This window comes from Heterodontus francisci, chromosome 19 (assembly GCF_036365525.1).
Source record: "Heterodontus francisci isolate sHetFra1 chromosome 19, sHetFra1.hap1, whole genome shotgun sequence".
In the NCBI taxonomy this organism is placed as follows: domain Eukaryota; kingdom Metazoa; phylum Chordata; class Chondrichthyes; order Heterodontiformes; family Heterodontidae; genus Heterodontus; species Heterodontus francisci.
The window spans coordinates 89534568-89556052 of record NC_090389.1 but is presented as its reverse complement, the minus strand read 5'-3'; the positions used below and the strand labels follow the sequence as shown (position 1 = coordinate 89556052).

Below are 21485 nucleotides of genomic sequence, written 5' to 3'. Positions count from 1 at the left end.
GGTAGGAGTTGGTCATTACTTTTGGCCTCAGTGAGAGAGGGGTCAGTCATTCAGGGTCCCTGATCCTGATGACTAAGTATTGATCCCTCAGAGTGTATGGACAACACCTAACAAGAGGATTGGCATGGTCTATGATGCTTCCCATGGTGGGGAAGCCAGCCTCTGTTCAAACATGAAGGGGGCCACTAGAGATCAGAGGAGAGGCCCCATAGTGAGCATCAGCAGGGTACTTGACCATAAAGAGCATCACAGTGGAGCTCAAAATCTGTCCTGCTGTGAATTGGCACACCAACATTTCCTGTCTGATTGTTCCTTCTCCTAACCCAAGGGCTCTGGGCTGTTTTACATCTATCTGAGAAGGCAGTTACTTCAGAAAAGGTCATGGGTTCAAATCCCACTCCAGAGACTTGAGCACAAAATCCAGGCTGATGCTCCCAGCGCCAGTACTGAGGGAGTGCTGCACTGTCAGAGGTGCCGTCTTTCAGAGGAGGTATTAAACTGAAGCCCTATTTGGTTTCTCAGGGGATGTAAAAGATCCCATGGCATTATTTCAAAGAACAGCGGGGAGTTCTCCCCAGTGTCCTGGCCAATGTTTATCCCTCAATTAACATCGCAAACAGATTATCCAGTCCTTTAACACATTACTGTTTATGGTATCTTTCTGTGCACAAATTGGCTGCCACATTTTCTACATTACAACAGTGATCACATTTTATAAGTGCTTTATTTGCTGTGAAGCATTTTGGGACATCCTGAGGAGGTGAAAGATGCTATACAAATGCAAGTTCTAACTCCTGTGAGATATCGGGAAATTAATGGGAACTCAGTTCCCTGAGACTGCATGAATCTTGGGCACTTGGTAACCCATTACCCAAATATGGTGTCTTGTTGAAGAGATGGCAATTAACAGTTTACCTGGGCTACACGTGGGTCCAGGTTGTTCATGATCATGTGCATGATTGCTGCGGCTGATGTTGTTTTGCAAGGATACTCACTGATCGGATAAGCTCTGAATGAACAAGAATAAAAAACGTCTGTTAACTACTCCCAGTGTCTGAACCATTAGCCTTTTCTTGAGATCACCGGTCTCCCTGAGTCGTCTATTTTTATTTGTTTCCATGTCAACCATGCTGACACTGAAATAAACATTCATATTAGTCATAAATCCAAACCCCCAGTTTAAATATTCACTCCTTCCGATGCACAGTGGCAGCAGTGTGTACCATCTACAAGATGCACTGCAGCAATGCACCAAGGCTCCTTCGACAGCACCTTCCAAACCCGCGACCTCCACCACCTAGAAGGACAAGGGCAGCAGTTGCATGGGAACATCACCACCTGCAAGTTCCCTTCCAAGTCACACACCATCCTGACTTGGAACTATATCGTCGTTCCTTCACTGTCGCTGGGTCAAAATCCTGGAACTCCCTTCCTAATTGTCCCCACCCCACATGGACTGCAGTGGTTCAAGAAGGCAGCTCACCACCACCTTCTCAAGGGCAATTAGGGATGGGCAATAAATGGTGGCCTTGCCAGTGATGCCCACATCCCAAGAACAAATGAAAAAAAGCTGGAGAAAAGGCCATTTGGCCCATCAAACTACTGTCACCTGCAGCCCACGTACATTCTCCCCTATCATGGGCTCTACTCAGCCATTTAATCTTCTCCCAAGAACGATTCTGAGAGGTCCTCACTCCAGTGGCAGGAGGGTTGGTAATCAGAGGACACAGATTTAAGTTAATTGGCAAAAGAACCAGGGGGAGATATGAGATTTCGTTTTACACAGTGAGTTGTTGTGATCTGGAATGCGCTGCCTGAAAGGGCGGTGAAAGCAGATTCAATAGTAACTTTCATAAGGGAATTGAATCATAGAATCATAGAATGGTTACAGCACAGAAGGAGGCCAATCGGCCCGTTGTGTCCTTCCTGGCTCTCTGCAAGAACAACTCACCTACTCCCACTCCCCTGCCTTTTCTCCGTAGTTCTGCAAATTTTTTCTCTTCAGATAATTATCTTATTCCCTTTTGAAAGCCATGATTGAATCTGCCTCCACCACACTCCCAGACAGTGCATTCCAGATCCTAAACACTCACTGAACCTGCCTCCACCACACTCTCAGGCATTGCATTCCAGATCCTAAATACTCACTGAACCTGCCTCCACCACACTCTCAGACAGTGCATTCCAGATCCTAAACACTCACTGAACCTGCCTCCACCACACTCTCAGACAGTGCATTCCAGATCCTAAACACTCACTGAACCTGCCTCCACCACACTCTCAGGCATTGCATTCCAGATCCTAAACACTCACTGAACCTGCCTCCACCACACTCTCAGACAGTGCATTCCAGATCCTCAACACTCACTGAACCTGCCTCCACCACACTCTCAGACAGTGCATTCCAGATCCTAAACACTCACTGAACCTGCCTCCACCACACTCTCAGACAGTGCATTCCAGATCCTAAACACTCACTGAACCTGCCTCCACCACACTCTCAGACAGTGCATTCCAGATCCTAAAGACTCACTGAACCTGCCTCCACCACACTCTCAGGCATTGCATTCCAGATCCTAAACACTCACTGAACCTGCCTCCACCACACTCTCAGACAGTGCATTCCAGATCCTAAACACTCACTGAACCTGCCTCCACCACACTCTCAGACAGTGCATTCCAGATCCTAAACACACTGAACCTGCCTCCATCACACTCTCAGGCATTGCATTCCTGATCCTAAACACTCACTGAGCCTGCCTCCACCACACTCTCAGACAGTGCATTCCAGATCCTAAACACTCACTGAACCTGCCTCCACCGCACTCTCAGACAGTGCATTCCAGATCCTAAACACACACTGAACCTGCCTCCACCACACTCTCCGAAAGTGCATTCCAGATCCTGATCTCTCACTGAACCTGCCTCCACCACACTCTCAGACAGTGCATTCCAGATCCTAAACACTCACTGAACCTGCCTCCATCACACTCTCAGACAGTGCATTCCAGATCCAAAACACTCACTGAACCTGCCTCCACCACACTCTCAGACAGTGTATTCCAGATCCTAAACACTCACTGAACCTGCCTCCACCACACTCTCAGACAGTGCATTCCAGATCCTAAACACTCACTGAACCTGCCTCCACCACACTCTCAGACAGTGCATTCCAGATCCTAAACACTCACTGAACCTGCCTCCACCACACTCTCAGACAGTGCATTCCAGATCCTAAATACTCACTGAACCTGCCTCCACCACACTCTCAGACAGTGCATTCCAGATCCTAAACACTCACTGAACCTGCCTCCACCACACTCTCAGACAGTGCATTCCAGATCCTAAATACTCACTGAACCTGCCTCCACCACACTCTCAGACAGTGCATTCCAGATCCAAAACACTCACTGAACCTGCCTCCACCACACTCTCAGACAGTGTATTCCAGATCCTAAACACTCACTGAACCTGCCTCCACCACACTCTCAGACAGTGCATTCCAGATCCTAAACACTCACTGAACCTGCCTCCACCACACTCTCAGACAGTGCATTCCAGATCCTAAACACTCACTGAACCTGCCTCCACCACACTCTCAGACAGTGCATTCCAGATCCTAAACACTCACTGAACCTGCCTCCACCACACTCTCAGACAGTGTATTCCAGATCCTAAACACACACTGAACCTGCCTCCACCACACTCTCAGACAGTGTATTCCAGATCCTAAACACTCACTGAACCTGCCTCCACCACACTCTCAGACAGTGTATTCCAGATCCTAAACACTCACTGAACCTGCCTCCACCACACTCTCAGACAGTGCATTCCAGATCCTAAACACTCACTGAACCTGCCTCCACTACACTCTCAGACAGTGTATTCCAGATCCTAAACACACACTGAACGTGCCTCCACCACACTCTCAGACAGTGTATTCCAGATCCTAAACACTCACTGAACCTGCCTCCACCACACTCTCAGACAGTGCATTCCAGATCCTAAACACTCACTGAACCTGCCTCCACCACACTCTCAGACAGTGTATTCCAGATCCTAAACACACACTGAACCTGCCTCCACCACACTCTCAGACAGTGTATTCCAGATCCTAAACACACACTGAACCTGCCTCCACCACACTCTCAGACAGTGTATTCCAGATCCTAAACACTCACTGAACCTGCCTCCACCACACTCTCAGACAGTGTATTCCAGATCCTAAACACACACTGAACCTGCCTCCACCACACTCTCAGACAGTGTATTCCAGATCCTAAACACTCACTGAACCTGCCTCCACCACACTCTCAGACAGTGCATTCCAGATCCTAAACACACACTGAACCTGCCTCCACCACACTCTCAGTCAGTGCATTCCAGATCCTAAACACTCACTGAACCTGCCTCCACCACACTCTCAGACAGTGTATTCCAGATCCTAAACACACACTGAACCTGCCTCCACCACACTCTCAGACAGTGTATTCCAGATCCTAAACACTCACTGAACCTGCCTCCACCACACTCTCAGACAGTGCATTCCAGATCCTAAACACTCACTGAACCTGCCTCCACCACACTCTCAGACAGTGCATTCCAGATCCTAAACACTCGCTGCATAAAATGTGTTTTCCTCATGTCACTGTTCCTTCTTTTGCCAATCACCTTAAATCGGGGTCCTCTGGTTCTGGATCCTTCCGCCAACAGGAACAGTTTCTCCCTATCCACTTTGTTCATACCCCTCATGATTTTGAACATCTCTATCAAATCTCCTCTTAATCTTTTTGAAGAACAGCCCCACCTTCTCCAATCTATCCATGTAAATGAAGTCCTTTATCCATGAAACCATTCTCCTAAACCTTTTCTTCGCCCTCTCTAAAACCTTCACATCCTTCCTAAAGTGTGGTGCCCAGAATTAGAAACAATGGGCTGAATTTTACGCCTCCCCAGTGGGTCGGATGGTGGCCTGGGGGCGGTGTAAAATTGAGCGGGAGGCTCCGGGAGGCTTACCGCCCCGCTCCCGCCGCCGGTCAACTTTACGGCGGGGGATGTGGTGTGGGGAACAGCCCGCCTGCCCGAGCCCAATCAAGGCCCTTAAGTGGCCACATAACAGTCACTTAGGGGCCCTTGCCCGACTCCACGGGTATTTTACCCATAGCAAATGGGCATTCTGGGAATGTGAAAGTCCGCCCAGCGATAGCTGCCGGCCTTTCCGAGCCCTGGAGGGCGCCATGGCAGTCGGGCACAGGGTTCCTGATTGAGGGCCACCCCCGCCTCCCAACCCACCCCAGGGACCCAAGACGCACCCTACCCCCCACCCCCAAACGACCACTCCAGCCTCACCAGGGAAGGACCAACCCCCTGGTGAGGCAAGCCCAACTTACCTCATCTCCAGGCTCCCTGGCATCAGCTGGGCTGCAGTCCCAGCAGTGGCTACCGTTCCCAGTGGCACTGCTGGGACTAAGAGCTCTTGGCCTGCTGATTGGCTGGCAGTTCAATGAGGCGGGACCTCCTCCCTCAAGTGGGTGGAAGTCCCGCCGCTGAACAATTAAAGTCCAGGGACCTGTAAAATACGGAATGGATCCCTAGGCCAGGCAGAAGCGGGTTCGCCAGTGACTTTTCAGAGGTGGCGAATTCCCGTCCGCCGAAGGTAAAATCCTGCCCTATACTCCGGCTGGGGACTAACCATGATGTACACAGTTTCACCTTACCTTCCTTGCTTTTGTCCCCTGAGCTTCTATTTATAAAAGCCAGGATCCCTTGTGCCTTTTTAACTATTTTATCAACTTGCTCTGCCACCTTCAATGATATATGAACATCTACTCCCAGGTCCCTCGGCTCCTGCACCCTCTTTAGAATTGTGTTCCTCCCACCAAATTTATCACTTCACACTTCTCTGCATTAAAAATTTCATCTGTCACATGTCTGCCTATTCCACCAGCCTGTCTATGACCTCTTGAAGTCTATCACTATCTTCCTCACAGTTCACAATACTTTCCAGGTTTTGTGCCATCTGAAAAAGATAAACTTGTGCCCTGTTTACCCAAGACTGTCATTGATATAGATCAAGAAAAGCAGGGGTCCTAACACCAACCTCTGGGGAACCCAACTATATACCTATCTCCAGTCTGAGAAACAACCATTAACCACTACTCCCCGTTTCCTGTCTCTCAGCCAATTTTGTATTCATGTTGCTACTGTCCCTTTTATTCCATGGCCTTCAACTTTACTGGCAAGCCTGTTATGTGGCACTTTATCAAATGCCTTTTGGAAGTCTATATACACTACATCAACCACATTACCCTCATCAACCCTCTCCATTACCTCATCAAAAAACTCAATCAAGTTAGTTAAACATCATTTCCTTTAACATATCCATGCTGGCATTATTTAATTAATCCACACTTGTCCAAGTGACAAAATTGCCAGACTACAGGGTAAGGCCAGCATGGACTCAATGGGCCAAATGTCCTCCCTCTGTGGTGTAACCATTCAATGATTATATTCTATGTGGAGATATTGGATAAATACGTGAACAGGAAAAAATTGCTGGACTATGAGGAAAGAATAGGGGAGTTGAACTAATTGGATAACTCTTTCAAAGAGCCAGCATAGACACGATGGGCTGAATGGCCTCCTTCAGTGCCGTATCAGTCTCTGATTACTTTGTGTTGTTCTGTCACTCCCTACACCCAGCAACAGCACAGAGCTTTCCCTCATCAGAGTGCACACAAAATTAATTGCTCCCTTTAAATGGTCAATGGCTATGACAGACAACCCCATTTAAACACTAAAGCCATTTGGATGCTGGCCTTTCACCTTGTTGTGAATGCTCGTCTTTGTAACATGATTATGTTTTAAACACTGAGCTTTTTAAAGGTTTAAGATGGAGTCAAAGAAGTCAGGTGACCTCACATCAACTCTGCTTAAAGACAAGACAGAAATCATTGCTACCAAGAAACAGAGAACACAGATCAAAGACTTCTTTTGAAAATACAGAAACTGCAGGGGCATAACACCTGAAGAACAATGGGTTTTACCCTCCCAGACTTTCGGATCGTAAACAAGGAGTCAGTGATTCTGAGGATGCAAATGTGCATGGCAGCTGCTAACATCTGGAAACAATGGGAAGCCCAGGTGGCTCTGCTGAAACCAGACTTCTGGACTTTACATATTGGAAAAGGACAATGACTTTTGATTCCAGATAAATTTAACAGATTTTCTGAAAGCAGACAGGCTGTAAGAAAGGAAGACACCCAGCGGTGGCAGCCTCAAGGGATAGTGAGAGAGAACACCTGCTCTCAGAGAATACTGATACAGCGAAAGTCTGTGAGGACTTGAGCCTGTATTTCTGAAAGTTGAGGTGTGTGGAGAAGGAAAAGACCAACAGAATCACCAAGGGACCACCTTATTCATGGACGTCCAGGTTGGAAGTGCTTGGAGAAGTGAACGAAGAGAGCATTGACTCTGAAAAGGTCTGGGAGATCCAACCCATTGCTACTGGGAGGAGTTTGGGACTTTTAACCACAAAGAGTTTGGTGTGAGGTTTTCAAGTATTTTAATAAGTAAAGAAAATACCCTTCTTTGCAATTTGGGGCGTCAGCTACTTACAAAGTTTTATTTAGTTAATGGGGATTTATTTTAGTTTTGTTGTTAATTGTTTAACTTTCTGATGAGGTAACAGAAAGGGTTGATGAGGGCAATGTTGATATGGTGTACATGGACTTTCAAAAGGCATTTGATAAAGTGCCGTAAAGTTATAGCTCATGGAATAAATGGGCCAAGAGCAACATGGATACGGAATTGGCTGAGTGACAGGAAACAGAGTGTGGTGGTTAATGGATGTTTTTCAAACTGGAGGAAGGTTAGAACCTGCATTAGAACCCTTGCTGTTCTTGATATATATTAATGACCTAGACCTTGGTGTACAGGGCACAATTTCAAAATTTGTGGATGATACGAAACCTGGAAACATTGTGAACTGTGAGGAGGATAGTGTAGAACTTCAAAAGGATATTGACAGGTTGGTGGAATGGGCAGACAAGTGGCAGATGAAATTTAGTGCAGAGAAGTGTGAAGCGATTCATTTTGGTAGGAAGAACGCGGAGAGACAATATAAAATAAAGGATACAATTCTAAAGGGGATGCAGGAGTGGAGGAACCCGGGTGTATATGTACATAAATCATTGAAAGTGGCAGGACAAGTTGAGAGAGTAGTTAATAGCGCATAAAGTATCCTAGGCTTCATTGATAGGGGCTTAGAGTACAAAAGCGAGCAAGTTATGTTAAGTTATGTTATATAGAACATTGGTTTGGCCTCAACTGGAGTATTGTGCCCAGTTTTGGGCACCACACTTTAGGAAAGATGTGAAGGCTTTAGAGAGAGTGCAGAAAAGATTCACGAGAATAGTTCCAGGGATAAGGAACTTCAGTTACGTGGATAGATTGAAGAAGTTGGGACTGTTTTCCTTGGGGATGAGAAGGTTGAGAGGAGATGTGATGGAGGTGTTGAAAATCATGAGGGATCTGGACAGAGTAGATAGAGAAAAACTGTTCCCATTGGTGGAAGGATCAAGAACAACAGGGCATGGATTTAAGATAATTGGCAAAAGAAGCAATAGTGAGATGAAGAAAAACTTCTCATGCAGTGAGTTATTAGGATCTAGAATGCACCGCCCGAGAGCGTGGTGGAGGCAGGTTCAATCGAGGCTTTCAAGAGGGAATTGGATTGTTATCTGAAAAGGAAGAATGTGCAGGGCTATGAAGAGAAGGTGGGGGAGTGGGACTAGGTGAGTTGCTCTTGCAGAGAGCCAGCACAGACATGATGGGCTGAATGGCCTCCTTCTGTGCTGTAAGCATTCTATGATTCTATCACTACCTAGAACGTAGTGCGCCCACAACACACAGTGGTGACCAATTCAGAGCCAGTTGGCAGTGGGGAGGCAATCCTGCTCAAAGTGACCAAAGATGGCTGGTGTACAACAACCATTTGTATTTATATAGTGACGTTAAAGTAGCAAAATATCCCAAGGTGCTTCACAGGAGAGTAAAACAGACAGAATTTGACACCGAGCCACATAAGGTGATATTAGAACAAGTGCGGTAGGTCTTAAGGAGTGTTAATTTTTTTTTGGATGTAGCGCAGGTGCCGAGATATTTTCACCAACTCACCGCATGTTAATCTGTGGACAGAACCTGTACATGTAGATATGACCAAACTCCCTGAGCTCATTGGCGAATTCGGGGGCCAGGATGTTGTGCAGGTCCGAAGGGAAATAACGCAAGGCATTCCTCAGAGCCACCTATCAGATCAAAAATATATATTTTTTACCAGAAAGTTCAAATTTATCCTCCGCAGTCAGTCACACAAATAAATTCATTTCTTTTCCTTTTTGTGCGAGTTTTCCCCACTCTGGTCCTGAAGGCTGTTTTTAACTCTTGCTTCCTTGCGTTGCTCAGCCCTGCATCCACCTTCTCCCATTGCCATGTGACGTGTCTCCATTTACAAGCCTAGCCATTAACCATTGCCTCTGAAGACAGCTTATGCGGAGGGGTATGGTAGTGTACTGGTTATGATATTGGACTAGTGATACAGAGACCTGGCTTAATAATTGACAGATATGTGTTCAAATCTCACCGCAGTAGCTGGGGAATTTAAATTCAGTTAATTAAATAGTATTAATAATGATAGCCATAAAATTACTGGACTGTCATAAAACCCATCTGGTTCACTGATGTCTGTTAGGGAAGGAAAATCTGGTCTCTAGATCCACAGTAATGTTGTTGACTCTTAATTGACCTCTGAAATTGCCCACAAGCCATTCAGTTGTATAGGATGGGCAATAACAGCTGGCCTTTTCCATGCACCCACATCCCCTTGCAGGAATTTGAAAAACTCCTTATCCTGTAATTCCTCCACTCCACCTTTAGATAACAGTCTTTATGCATCACTCCTTCGCCATAGTGAACTTTAGCTTCTCCACCTTTTGTATCTTCACAGAATAACAGAATTGTTACAGCACAGAAGAAGCCATTCGGCCCGTCCTGTCTGCGCTGGCTCTCCGAAGTAGCAATTTACCGAGTACCATTCCCCCGCCTTCTCCCCATTGCCCTGCACATTCTTCTTTTTCAGATTACAATGCAATTCCCTCTTGAAAGCCTCAATTGAATCTTCCCCCACCACACTCTCAGGCAGTGCATTCCAGATCCTAAACACTCGCTGAATCTGCCTCCACCACACTCTCAGACAGTGCATTCCAGATCCTAAACACTCACTGAACCTGCCTCCACCACACTCTCAGGCAGTGCATTCCAGATCCTAAACACTCGCTGAATCTGCCTCCACCACACTCTCAGACAGTGCATTCCAGATCCTAAACACTCGCTGAATCTGCCTCCACCACACTCTCAGACAGTGCGTTCCAGATCCGAAACATTCACTGAACCTGCCTCCACCACACTCTCAGACAGTGCATTCCAGATCCTAAACACTCACTGAACCTGCCTCCACCACACTCTCAGACAGTGCATTCCAGATCCTAACCACTCACTGAACCTGCCTCCACCACACTCTCAGACAGTGCGTTCCAGATCCGAAACACTCGCTGAATCTGCCTCCACCACACTCTCAGACAGTGCGTTCCAGATCCTAAACACTCACTGAACCTGCCTCCACCGCACTCTCAGACAGTGTATTCCAGATCCTAAACACTCACTGAACCTGCCTTCACCACACTCTCAGACAGTGCATTCCAGATCCTAAACACTCACTGAACCTGCCTCCACCCCACTCTCACACAGTGCATTCCAGATCCTAAATACTCACTGAACCTGCCTCCACCACACTCTCAGACAGTGCATTCCAGATCCTAAACACTCACTGAACCTGCCTCCACCACACTCTCAGACAGTGCATTCCAGATCCTAAACAATCACTGAACCTGCCTCCACCACACTCTCAGACAGTGCATTCCAGATCCTAAACACTCACTGAACCTGCCTCCACCACACTCTCAGACAGTGCATTCCAGATCCTAAACACACACTGAACCTGCCTCCACCACACTCTCAGACAGTGCATTCCAGATCCTCAACACTCACTGAACCTGCCTCCACCACACTCTCAGACAGTGCATTCCAGATCCTAAACACTCACTGAACCTGCCTCCACCACACTCTCAGACAGTGCATTCCAGATCCTAAACAATCACTGAACCTGCCTCCACCACACTCTCAGACAGTGCATTCCAGATCCTAAACACTCACTGAACCTGCCTCCACCACACTCTCAGACAGTGCATTCCAGATCCTAAACACACACTGAACCTGCCTCCACCACACTCTCAGGCAGTGCATTCCAGATCCTAAACACTCACTGAACCTGCCTCCACCACACTCTCACACAGTGCATTCCAGATCCTAAACACTCACTGAACCTGCCTCCACCACACTCTCAGACAGTGCATTCCAGATCCTAAACACACACTGAACCTGCCTCCACCACACTCTCAGGCAGTGCATTCCAGATCCTAAACACTCACTGAACCTGCCTCCACCACACTCTCAGACAGTGCATTCCAGATCCTCAACACTCACTGAACCTGCCTCCACCACACTCTCAGACAGTGCATTCCAGATCCTAAACAATCACTGAACCTGCCTCCACCACACTCTCAGACAGTGCATTCCAGATCCTAAACACTCACTGAACCTGCCTCCACCACACTCTCAGACAGTGCATTCCAGATCCTAAACACTCACTGAACCTGCCTCCACCACACTCTCAGACAGTGCATTCCAGATCCTAAACACTCACTGAACCTGCCTCCACCACACTCTCAGACAGTGGATTCCAGATCCTAAACACTCACTGAACCTGCCTCCACCACACTCTCAGACAGTGCATTCCAGATCCTAAACACTCACTGAACCTGCCTCCACCACACTCTCAGGCAGTGCATTCCAGATCCTAAACACTCACTGAACCTGCCTCCACCACACTCTCAGACAGTGCATTCCAGATCCTAAACACTCACTGAACCTGCCTCCACCACACTCTCAGGCAGTGCGTTCCAGATCCTAACCACTCGCTGCATGAAAAGGTTTTTCCTCATGTTGCCATGGCTTCTTTTGCCAATTACCTTAAATCAGCAATGCTGTCCATCTCTCCCCTCCTTTTTCATCAGAAGCCCCCTGTAACTTACCTTCCGGGAGAGCAGAGGGGAGGAGCGGACCTGCGGGAAGAACACGGAGCGGGGCAGTAGTTAGATAAAGGCCGAGCATCACAGCCTGCAGCACTTACCTTCTGGAAGAACAGCGGAGAGGCGTGCCAGAGTTTGAAAACAAAGTGAACAGTGACAACACAGGAAAGGTGTTAGGTGATTGGTTGGTGCGTAACTGCTGTTAGGGAGTATCAGTAAATAGCTGGGTTAATACAACACTGAAGGTGGGTGTGTTAATAGCTGCCAAACAACTGGCAGACTAAAACAAAGAGTAAAAATTAAGTATTAATAATAAGGAACAAGTGAATAGCTGGTGAGTTTTTTTTCTGAGTAAGGTTTATTTTAATGAGTGAACTGTATTGATTTTTAGTAGGATTTATCAGTACTAGTAAGGTTTTATTAATAATTCTAAGGTGTTGTAGTATTGGTAAGGTTTTTTTTAGCAGTAACAACAGGTCAACTGATAAATAAAGGAATGGCAGGGGTGCTTCAGCCTCGAGAGTGCATCTCCTGTGCTATGTGGGAGCTCCAGGATACTGCCCATATCCTGGAGAACCATTTGTGCACTAAGTGTTGTCAATTGCAGCAGCTTGAGTTCTGGGTTTTGGAACTTGAGCAGCAGCTGGTGACACTGCGGTGCATTCATGGGGATGAGAGCTGTGTAGATAGCACGTTTATAGATGTGGTCATCCCACAGCTTAAGAGTATGCAGGGAAAGAGGGAATGGGTGACCACCAGGCAGTCAAGAAGAATCAGGCAGGTAGAGCAGGAGACCTCTGAGTGCATCTCATTCTCCAACAGGTATTCAGTTCTGAATACTGAGGAAAGTGATGCTTCACCTGGGGAGTGCAGCCAGAGCCAAGTCCATGGCACCACAGGTGGCCCAGCTGAACAGGGGGGGTACAGGAAAGACTGGAAGAGCCATAGTGATAGGTGATTCAATAGTCAGGGGAACAGACAGGTGTTTCTGTGGCTGCAGATGTGAATCCAGGATGGTGCGTTACCTCCCTGGTGCCAGGGTCAAGGATGTCACTGAGCAGCTGCAGAGCATCCTGAAGGGGGAGGGTGAACAGCCAGCAGTCGTGGTCCACATCGGAACCAACAACATAGGTAGAAAGAGGTCCTGCAGTCAGAATTAAGGGAGCTAGGTAAGAAATTAGCGAACAGGACCTCAAAAGTAGTCATCTCCAAATTACTCCCAGTGCCACGTGAGTATAGAAATAGAAGGATAAGACAGATGAATGCGTGGCTGGAAAGATGGTGCAGGAGGGAGGGCTTCAGATTCCTGGGACATTCAGACCGGCTCTGGGGGGGTGGGATGGGATCTGTACAGGTTGGACGGTTTGCACCTGAACAGAGCCAGGACTGAGTTCCTTGATGGACGTTTTGCTAGTGCTGTTGGGGAGGGTTTAAACTAGTTTGGCAGGGGGATGGGGACATGAGGATAGACTCAGCTGGGACAAATCAGAAATGAAAATGGAAGGTAGAAAATTAATGGATGAGGCTGGAAGACTGAGGAAACAAAGGTTAGAAAATTTAAAAAAAGAGTTTTAAGTGCTCAAGGGAATCTATTTCAATGCAATGAGTATAGCAAATAAAGCAGATGAGCTGAGGGCACAGATAGCAGTATGATATCATAGCTATTACAGAAACATGGCTTAAGGAGGGACAGGAATGGCAGCCCAACGTTCCTGGTTACAGGGTTTTCAGATGCGATAGGGAGGGGGATAAGAAAGGAGGGGGTGTGGCATTTTGGTCAAGGAAACTATTACAGCTGTGAGGTGGGATGATATGTTGGAAGGTTCGTCAAATGTTTAGAGACACAGCACTGAAACAGGCCCTTCGGCCCACCGAGTCTGTGCCGACCATCAACCACCCATTTTACACTAATCTACACTAATCCCATATTCCTACCACATCCCCACCTGTCCCTATATTTCCCTACCACCTACCTATACTAGTGGCAATTTATAATGACCAATTTACCTACCAACCTGCAAGTCTTTTGGCTTGTGGGAGGAAACCGGAGCACCCGGAGAAAACCCACGCAGACACAGGGAGAACTTGCAAACTCCACACAGGCAGTACCTGGAATTGAACCCGGGTCACTGGAGCTGTGAGGCTGCAGTGCTAACCACTGCGCCACTGTGCCGTCCAAATGAGGCCACATGGATTGAGCTAAGGAACAAAAAAGGGGCAATCACACTGCTGGGAGTGTACTATAGACCCCCAGTCAGAGGGAGATAGAAGGGTGGCACAGTGGTGCAGTGGTTAGCACCACAGCCTCACAGCTCCAGCGACCCAGGTTCAATTCTGGGTACAGTCTGTGCAGAGTTTACAAGTTCTCCCTGTGACCGTGTGGGTTTCCTCCGGTTTCCTCCCAAAGACTTGCAGGTTGATAGGTAAATTGGCCATTATAAATTGCCCCTAGTATAGGTTGGGGATGTGGTAGGAATGTGGGATTAATAGTATAAATGGGTGGTTGATAGTTGGTACAGACTTGGTGGGCTGAAGGGTGTGTTTCAGTGCTGTATCTCTAAATAAATAAAGAGCAGATATGTAGGCAAATCTCTGAGAAGTGCAAAAACAATAGGGTAAGTAATAGTAGGGGATTTTAACTACCCCAATATTAACTGGGATAGTTTTAGTGTGAAAGGAATTGAGGGAGCAGAATTCTTGAGGTGCATTCAAGAGAACTTTTTTGGCCAGTATGTAGCAAGTCCAACAAGAGAGGGTGGAGTTTTAGACTTAGTTTTAGGAAATGAAGATGGGCAGGTGGAAGGAGTGGCAGTGGGAGAGCATTTTGGTGGTAGTGATCATAATTCAGTCAGTTTTAACATAATTATGGAAAAGGACAGAGATAGAACAGGAGTTAGAGTTCTCAATTGGGGCAAGGCCAATTTTACTAAACTGAGGAGTGATTTAGCCAAAGTGGACTGGAAACAGCGACTTGAAGGTGTCAGAACAGTGGGAGGCATTCAAAGGGGAGATTCAATGAGTTCAGAGTAAACATGTTCCCACAATGAAAAAGGCGAGGCGGACAAATCTAGAGCCCCAGGGATGTCAAGGAGCCTACAGAGTAAGATAAGGCAGAAAAGGAAAGCTTATGTCCGACACCGAGAACTCAATACTACAGAAAGCTGAGAGGAGTATAGAAAGTGGAGGGGTGAAATCAAAAAGGAAATTAGGAAAGCAAAGAGAGGGCATGAAAGAATATTGGCAAGCAAAATCAAGGTGAACCCAAAGATGTTTTATCAATACATTGAGAGTAAGAGGATAGCTAAGGAGAGAGTAGGGCCCATAAAAGACCAAAGAGGTAACCTATGTAGGGGCGGAAGTTGTTGGTATGGTTCTTAATGAATACTTTGCGTCTGTCTTCACAAAAGAGGGGGACGATGCAGATATTGTAGTTAAGGAGGAGGAGTGTGAAGTATTGGATGTGATCAACATAGGGAGAGAGGAAGTATTAACAGGATTAGCATCCTTGAAAGTTGTTAAATCACCAGGGCCAGATGAAATGTACCCCAGGCTGTTAAAAGAAGCAAGAGAGAAAATAGCAGAGGGTCTGACCCTCATTTTCCAGCCCTCACTGGATACAGGTGTGGTGCCTGAGGATTGGAGAACTGCTAACGTTGTACCTCCGTTTAAAAAGAGAGCGAAGGATAGACCGAATAATTACAGGCCAGTCAATCTAACCTCAGTAGTGGGCAAATTACTGGAATCTATTCTGAGAGACAGGATAAACTGTCACTTAGAAAGGCACAGATTCATCAAGGATAGTCAGCATGGATTTGTTAAGGGAATATCTTGTTTGTCCAACTTGATCGAATTTTTTGAAGAAGTAAACATGGAAGGTAGATGAGGGTAGTGCAAGGCTTTTGACAAGGTCCCACATGGCAGACTGATTAAAAAAATAAAATCCCATGGGATCCAGGGAAATGTAGCAAGATGGATACAAAATTAGCTCAGTGGCAGGAAACAAAAGGTAATTGTTGATGGGTGTTTTTGCGACTGGAGGGCTGTTTCCAGTGGCGTTCCGCAGGACTCAGTACTGGGTCCCCTGCTTTTTGTGGTTTATATTAACGATTTGGATGTAAATGTAGGGGGCATGATCAAGAAGTTTGCAGACGACACAAAGATTTGCCGTGTGGTAGATAGTGAGGAGGATAGCTGTAGGCTGCAGGAAGATATCAATGGACTGGTCAGGTGGGCAGAAAAGTGGCAAATGGAATTCAACTTGGAGAAGTGTGAGGTGATGCATTTGGGGAGGTCAAACAAGGCAAAGGAATACACGATTAATGGGAAAATACTGAGAAGTGTAGAGGAAGTGAGGGACCTGGGAGTGAATGTCCACAGATCCCTGAAGGTAGCAGGACAGGTCGATAAGGTGGTTAAGAAGGCATATGGAATCCTTTCCTTTATTAGCCGAGATAAGAGCAGGGAGGTTATGCTGGAACTGTATAAATCATTAGTTAGGTCACAACTTGAGTACTGTGTGCAGTTCTGGTCATCTCATTACAGAAAGGATGTAATTGCACTAGAGAAGGTACAGAGGAGATTTACGAGGATGTTGCCAGGACTGGAAAAATGCAGCTCTGAGGAAAGATTGGATAGGCTGGGGTTGTTTTCCTTGGAACAGAGAAGGCTGATTGAAATGTACAAAATTTTGAGGGGTCTGGATAGAGTGAAGGTGAAGGGTCTATTCACCTTAGCAGAAAGATCAGTGATTAGTGGGCACAGATTTAAAGTGATTGGTAGAAATATTAGAGGGAGATGAGGAAACGTTTTTGCACCCTGAAGGTGGTGGGGGTCTGGAACTCACTGCCTGAAAGGGTAGTTGAGGCAGAAACCCTCAGCTCATTCAAAAGGAGTCTGGATATGCACCTCAAGTGCCTTAATCTGCAGGGCTACGGACCAAATGCTGGAAGGTGGGAATAGAATAGGTGGATCATTTTTCAGCCGGCACAGACATGATGGGCCAAGTGGCCTCTTTCTGTGCCGTAAACTTTCTATGATTCTATGATTCTAAATATGTGACTGTTGCGGTGATGATGTTTTATAGGTTGCTCAGCCAAGGTCCTCCAGGCTGACACGCCCTGCAATCAGGGGATTGGGTTATGCAGAGAAGTTAGAAAAATGTATTCTCCCCAAATTTATCGGAAAGCAGAGAGTATCAGTCAATGAGTGGTTGCTTTTCAGACTGGAGAGGAGTATACAGTGGCATCACTCAGGGGTCAGTATTAGGACCACTGCTCTTTTTGATATATATTAATGACCTGGACTTCAGTATACAGGGCATAATCTCAAAGTTTGCAGATGGCATGAAACTTGGAAATTTAGTAAACAGTGAGGAGGATAGTAACAGAATTCAGGAGGAGATAGACAGACTGGTGAAATGGATAGACACATGGCGGATAGGATTTAACACTGAGAATTGTGAAGTGATACATTTTGGTGGGAAGAATGAGGAGAGGCAAAATAAACTAAATGGTACAATTTTAAAGGGGGTGCAGGAATAAAGACCTGAGGGCGTTTGTACACAAATCTTTGATGGTGGCAGGACAGGTTGAGAAGTCTGTTAAACTAGCATACAAGATCCTGGGCTTTATAAATCGAGGAGTAGAGAACAGAAGCAAGGAAGTTATTGTTATTATTATTACTGGAAAATGGGATTAGTAAAGATAGGTGCTTGATGGCTGGCACAGACACGATGGGCTGAAGGGCCTGTTTCTGTGCTGTATAACTCTAAGTTATGCTAAACCTTCAGACATGCCTGGTAGGGCCTCAGTTGGAGTACTGTGTTCAATTCTGGGCACCACACTTTAGGAAGGATGTCAAGGCCTTGGAGAGGGTGCGGAGGAGATTTACTAGAATGGTAACAGGGATGAGGGACTTCAGTTAATGTGGAGAGACTGGAGAAGCTGGGATTGTTCTCCTTACAGCAGAGAAGATTAGGAGGAGATTTGATAGAGGTAAATAAAGAGAAGTTGTTTCCAGTGGCAGGAGGGTCAGTAACCAGAGGACACAGATTTAAAATCATTGGCAAAAGAACCAAAGGGTAGATGAGGAGAATTTCTACGCAGTGAGTTGTTGTGATCTGGGAATGCGTTGCCTGAAAGGGCAGTGGAAGCAGATTCAATAGTAATTTTCAAAAGGGAATTGGATAAATATTGAAGGGGGAAAATTTTGCAGGGTTGTGGGGAAAGAGCAGGGTAATGGGACTAATTGGGCAGCTCTTTCAAAGGGTTAGTACAGATTCAATGGGCCAAATGGCCTCCTTATGTGCTGCAAAATTCTATGATTCATAGATTGAAAGCTAATGTCCAAGGGACAGGACGTGCCGAGGAGATGAGAGGGTTGGGGGCAGAGCACTATGTAGGAGAGTTGGAGAGGGGGTGAATGCCAACTGAGAAAATACACTTTCTCTGACCAGGATTATCCCATATGGAACAGTAGGTCAAGGTGGAGACACACAGCAAGGTGTAGAAAGGCAATGCTGCCATCTTGTAAATTGCTCAGTCTCGGGGGCGGCAGTGGCATAGTGGTATTGTCACTGGACTAGTAACCCAGAGACCCAGGGTATTGCTCTGGGGACATGGGTTCAAATCCCACCACAGCAGAAGGTGGAATTTGAATTCAATTAATAAATCTGGAATTAAAAAGCTAGTCTAATGATGGCCATGAAACCATTGTCGATTGTTGTAAAAACCCATCTGGTTCACTAATGTCCTTTAGGGAAGGAAATCTGCTGTCCTTACCTGGTCTGGCCTATATGTGACTCCAGACCCACAGCAATGTGGTTGACTCTTACATGCCCTCTGAAATGGCCTAGCAAGCCACTCAGTTGTACCTAACCGCTACAAAGTCAATAAAAAGGAATGAAACCGGACAGACCACCTGGCATAACTCCCTTCCTAACAGCACTGTGGATGTACCTACCCCACATGAACTGCAGCGGTTCAAGAAGGCAGCTCACCACCACCTTCTCAAGGGCAATTAGGGATGGGTAATAAATGCTGGCCTGGCCAGCGACCCCCACATCCCATGAATGAATAAAAAAAAAAGGTGTGTTTCTACAGGGAACTGACCTCAGTGTTAACACCTGGAGTGAGGGGGAGAACAGAGTAACATTTGGAGGGACGGTTGTAAATGGGCCAGTGTCACGCTTCGCATGAGAACCGAAAGATGGGATAGAGACACTGGCAGAGGCCTGGGGGTATGTCATAGACAAACAGGCCACAAGCTTTCCATCATCCTACAGAAAGTGTACAGGCATTAGGGTTACCAATCCTCCAGGAATGCCCTGGAAATTCCAGGAATTAAAGATTTATCTCCAGGATCACTGCTGCCAGCAAAAATGTAGGAGAAAAATTACAGGGGAATTAAAAAAATTGTGTGGATTTATTATCATTTGCTTTGAACAGCTTTGTTTATTACTTATTGTTATGCAGACCCCCACCTACCAAGAATGAGACACACGTTATTTCACCACATGAACATTAAAACTTAAAATTGCTGCTGGGAAGAAAAGAGGGCCTATCACAAGGAATTGCCAGACCTTTCACCGGAAAGACCTATTTGCATGCTAGCAGATGGTGTTGGAACAAAGGACCCAGTCCCTGCTTCCCCAATACACAGAAGACCTGGTCAGACCAGTCTGGTCACATGACTAACTGATGGCTGGAATTTCTTGAATTTGAACTTGCCACAGAGTTTCAAATCTCACAAAGCTATTTGCTCCTGGACTGAAAAGATCTCTCTCCTGTCTGCTCCCATCTCTTTCTCACGGAACTGAAGACCCATTGAAGACACATGAACCCCAAGAGAGAAAAGTCTCCTACAATGAACAAGGTTTAAGAAGAATACTGGGCCCCAATGAAAAGCAAGACTACTTACAATCAAGGACTACATTGAGCGATGTAGGGGATGTGCGAGGCAAGTTCTTTACACAGAGGGTGGTGAGTGCCTCGAACTTGCTGCCGGGGGAGGTGGTGGAAGCAGGTATGATAGTGACGTTTAAGAGGCATCTTGACAAATACATGAATAGGATGGCAATAGAGGGATATGGTCCCTGGAAGTGCAGATGGTTTTAGTTTAGGCAGAGATCAAGATCGGCGCAGGCTTGGAGGGCCGAATGGCCTGTTCCTGTGCTGTACTTTGTTCTTTGTTCTTTGAGCTCAAAGCACAGTAAAAACCTCTCTTCAGAGATTGCCTGAAACTTTTTTTACTTTATTTTTCTTCTGCTCTTTTCTGTCTCTATTTGCTTGTGCGTATCACGTATGCATGCTAGCATGGGGTACGGCGTGTATCTGTAGGTATTTACCATACTAGAGTTTAGGCTTAAGGTTTAATAAAATTCATTTTTCGCCTTTAAACCTAAAAAAACCAGTTTATGCTCAATTCTTTGCCTTTTAATTGGAGCGGTGAACAAGGATTCACAAAGGGGGAGCTCAAAACACAGTGTGTTTCAAATTAAACCCAGTTACAATAAGACCAGGTGAAGGCTAAAAGAGGCCCCTAGACATCTTTCTCACCTGGTTGTTACAAAAATTTGGGTGCTAGCGTCTGGATTTTTACCCACAGACAAATGTGAGAAATTGGAAGTGGGAAGCCAAATTGTTCCAATCAAAAAAAAAGTAAAATTTCAATCCAGGTTTTCTTGTGGTTGTGTGTGATTGAATACTAACATGTCTGTAACTGAAGCGAGTAGCTCTCCAAGCCAGGGTGAAGTAACTTGGGACAAGCTAAAAGCACTGTCTACGGAGGAACTGAGCAAAATGGCTGAGCAGTGTGGGATCACAGTATGTGGCAAGGCTAGGAAGTCTGAACTCCTAAGACTAGTGGCCAACCATTTTTCCATTGAATCTGAAGAAGCAGAAACAGTGTTAGAAGTAGACCCAGACAGGGTACTGCTGGCAAAATTACAATTGGAACAAAAGAAACTTGAATTGGAAGACAGGGAAAGAGAAAGGGAGAGAGAGGAAAAAGGGAGAGAGAGAGACAGGAGAAGGAGAAAGTGAGAGCCTTCCAGAAGGAATGTGAAGAAACAGAAAGACAGGAGAGAGAGAGAGAGAGAGAGAGAGAGAGGGAGAGAAAGAATATTCCAGAAAGAATCCAAAGAGAGCTGAAGTGGCTTGCGTTAATTAGGGGACGGCAGAGTAACCCCAGTGAAAGCATGGCCAATATGGAGGAGCAGAATTCAGGACTGGGTACAAAATTGCTAAAAGTCACTCAATTAATTCCAAAATTCAATGAGGA

At 46.2% G+C, this 21485-nt stretch overlaps 1 protein-coding gene across 2 annotated transcripts in view; it reads right to left on the bottom strand.

Annotated features, from left to right (window-relative positions):
• The window catches only part of uroc1 (urocanate hydratase 1), a 117126-nt gene that overhangs the window by 89413 nt on the left and 6228 nt on the right, over nt 1-21485 (bottom strand). For both annotated transcript variants that reach the window (XM_068052194.1, XM_068052193.1), the window contains exons 2-3: nt 9178-9308; nt 916-1009 (exon numbers count right to left, since the gene is read on the bottom strand). In XM_068052194.1, coding sequence (XP_067908295.1) covers nt 916-1009; nt 9178-9308 — 225 coding nt within the window. The remainder of the gene's footprint in view (nt 1-915; nt 1010-9177; nt 9309-21485) is intronic.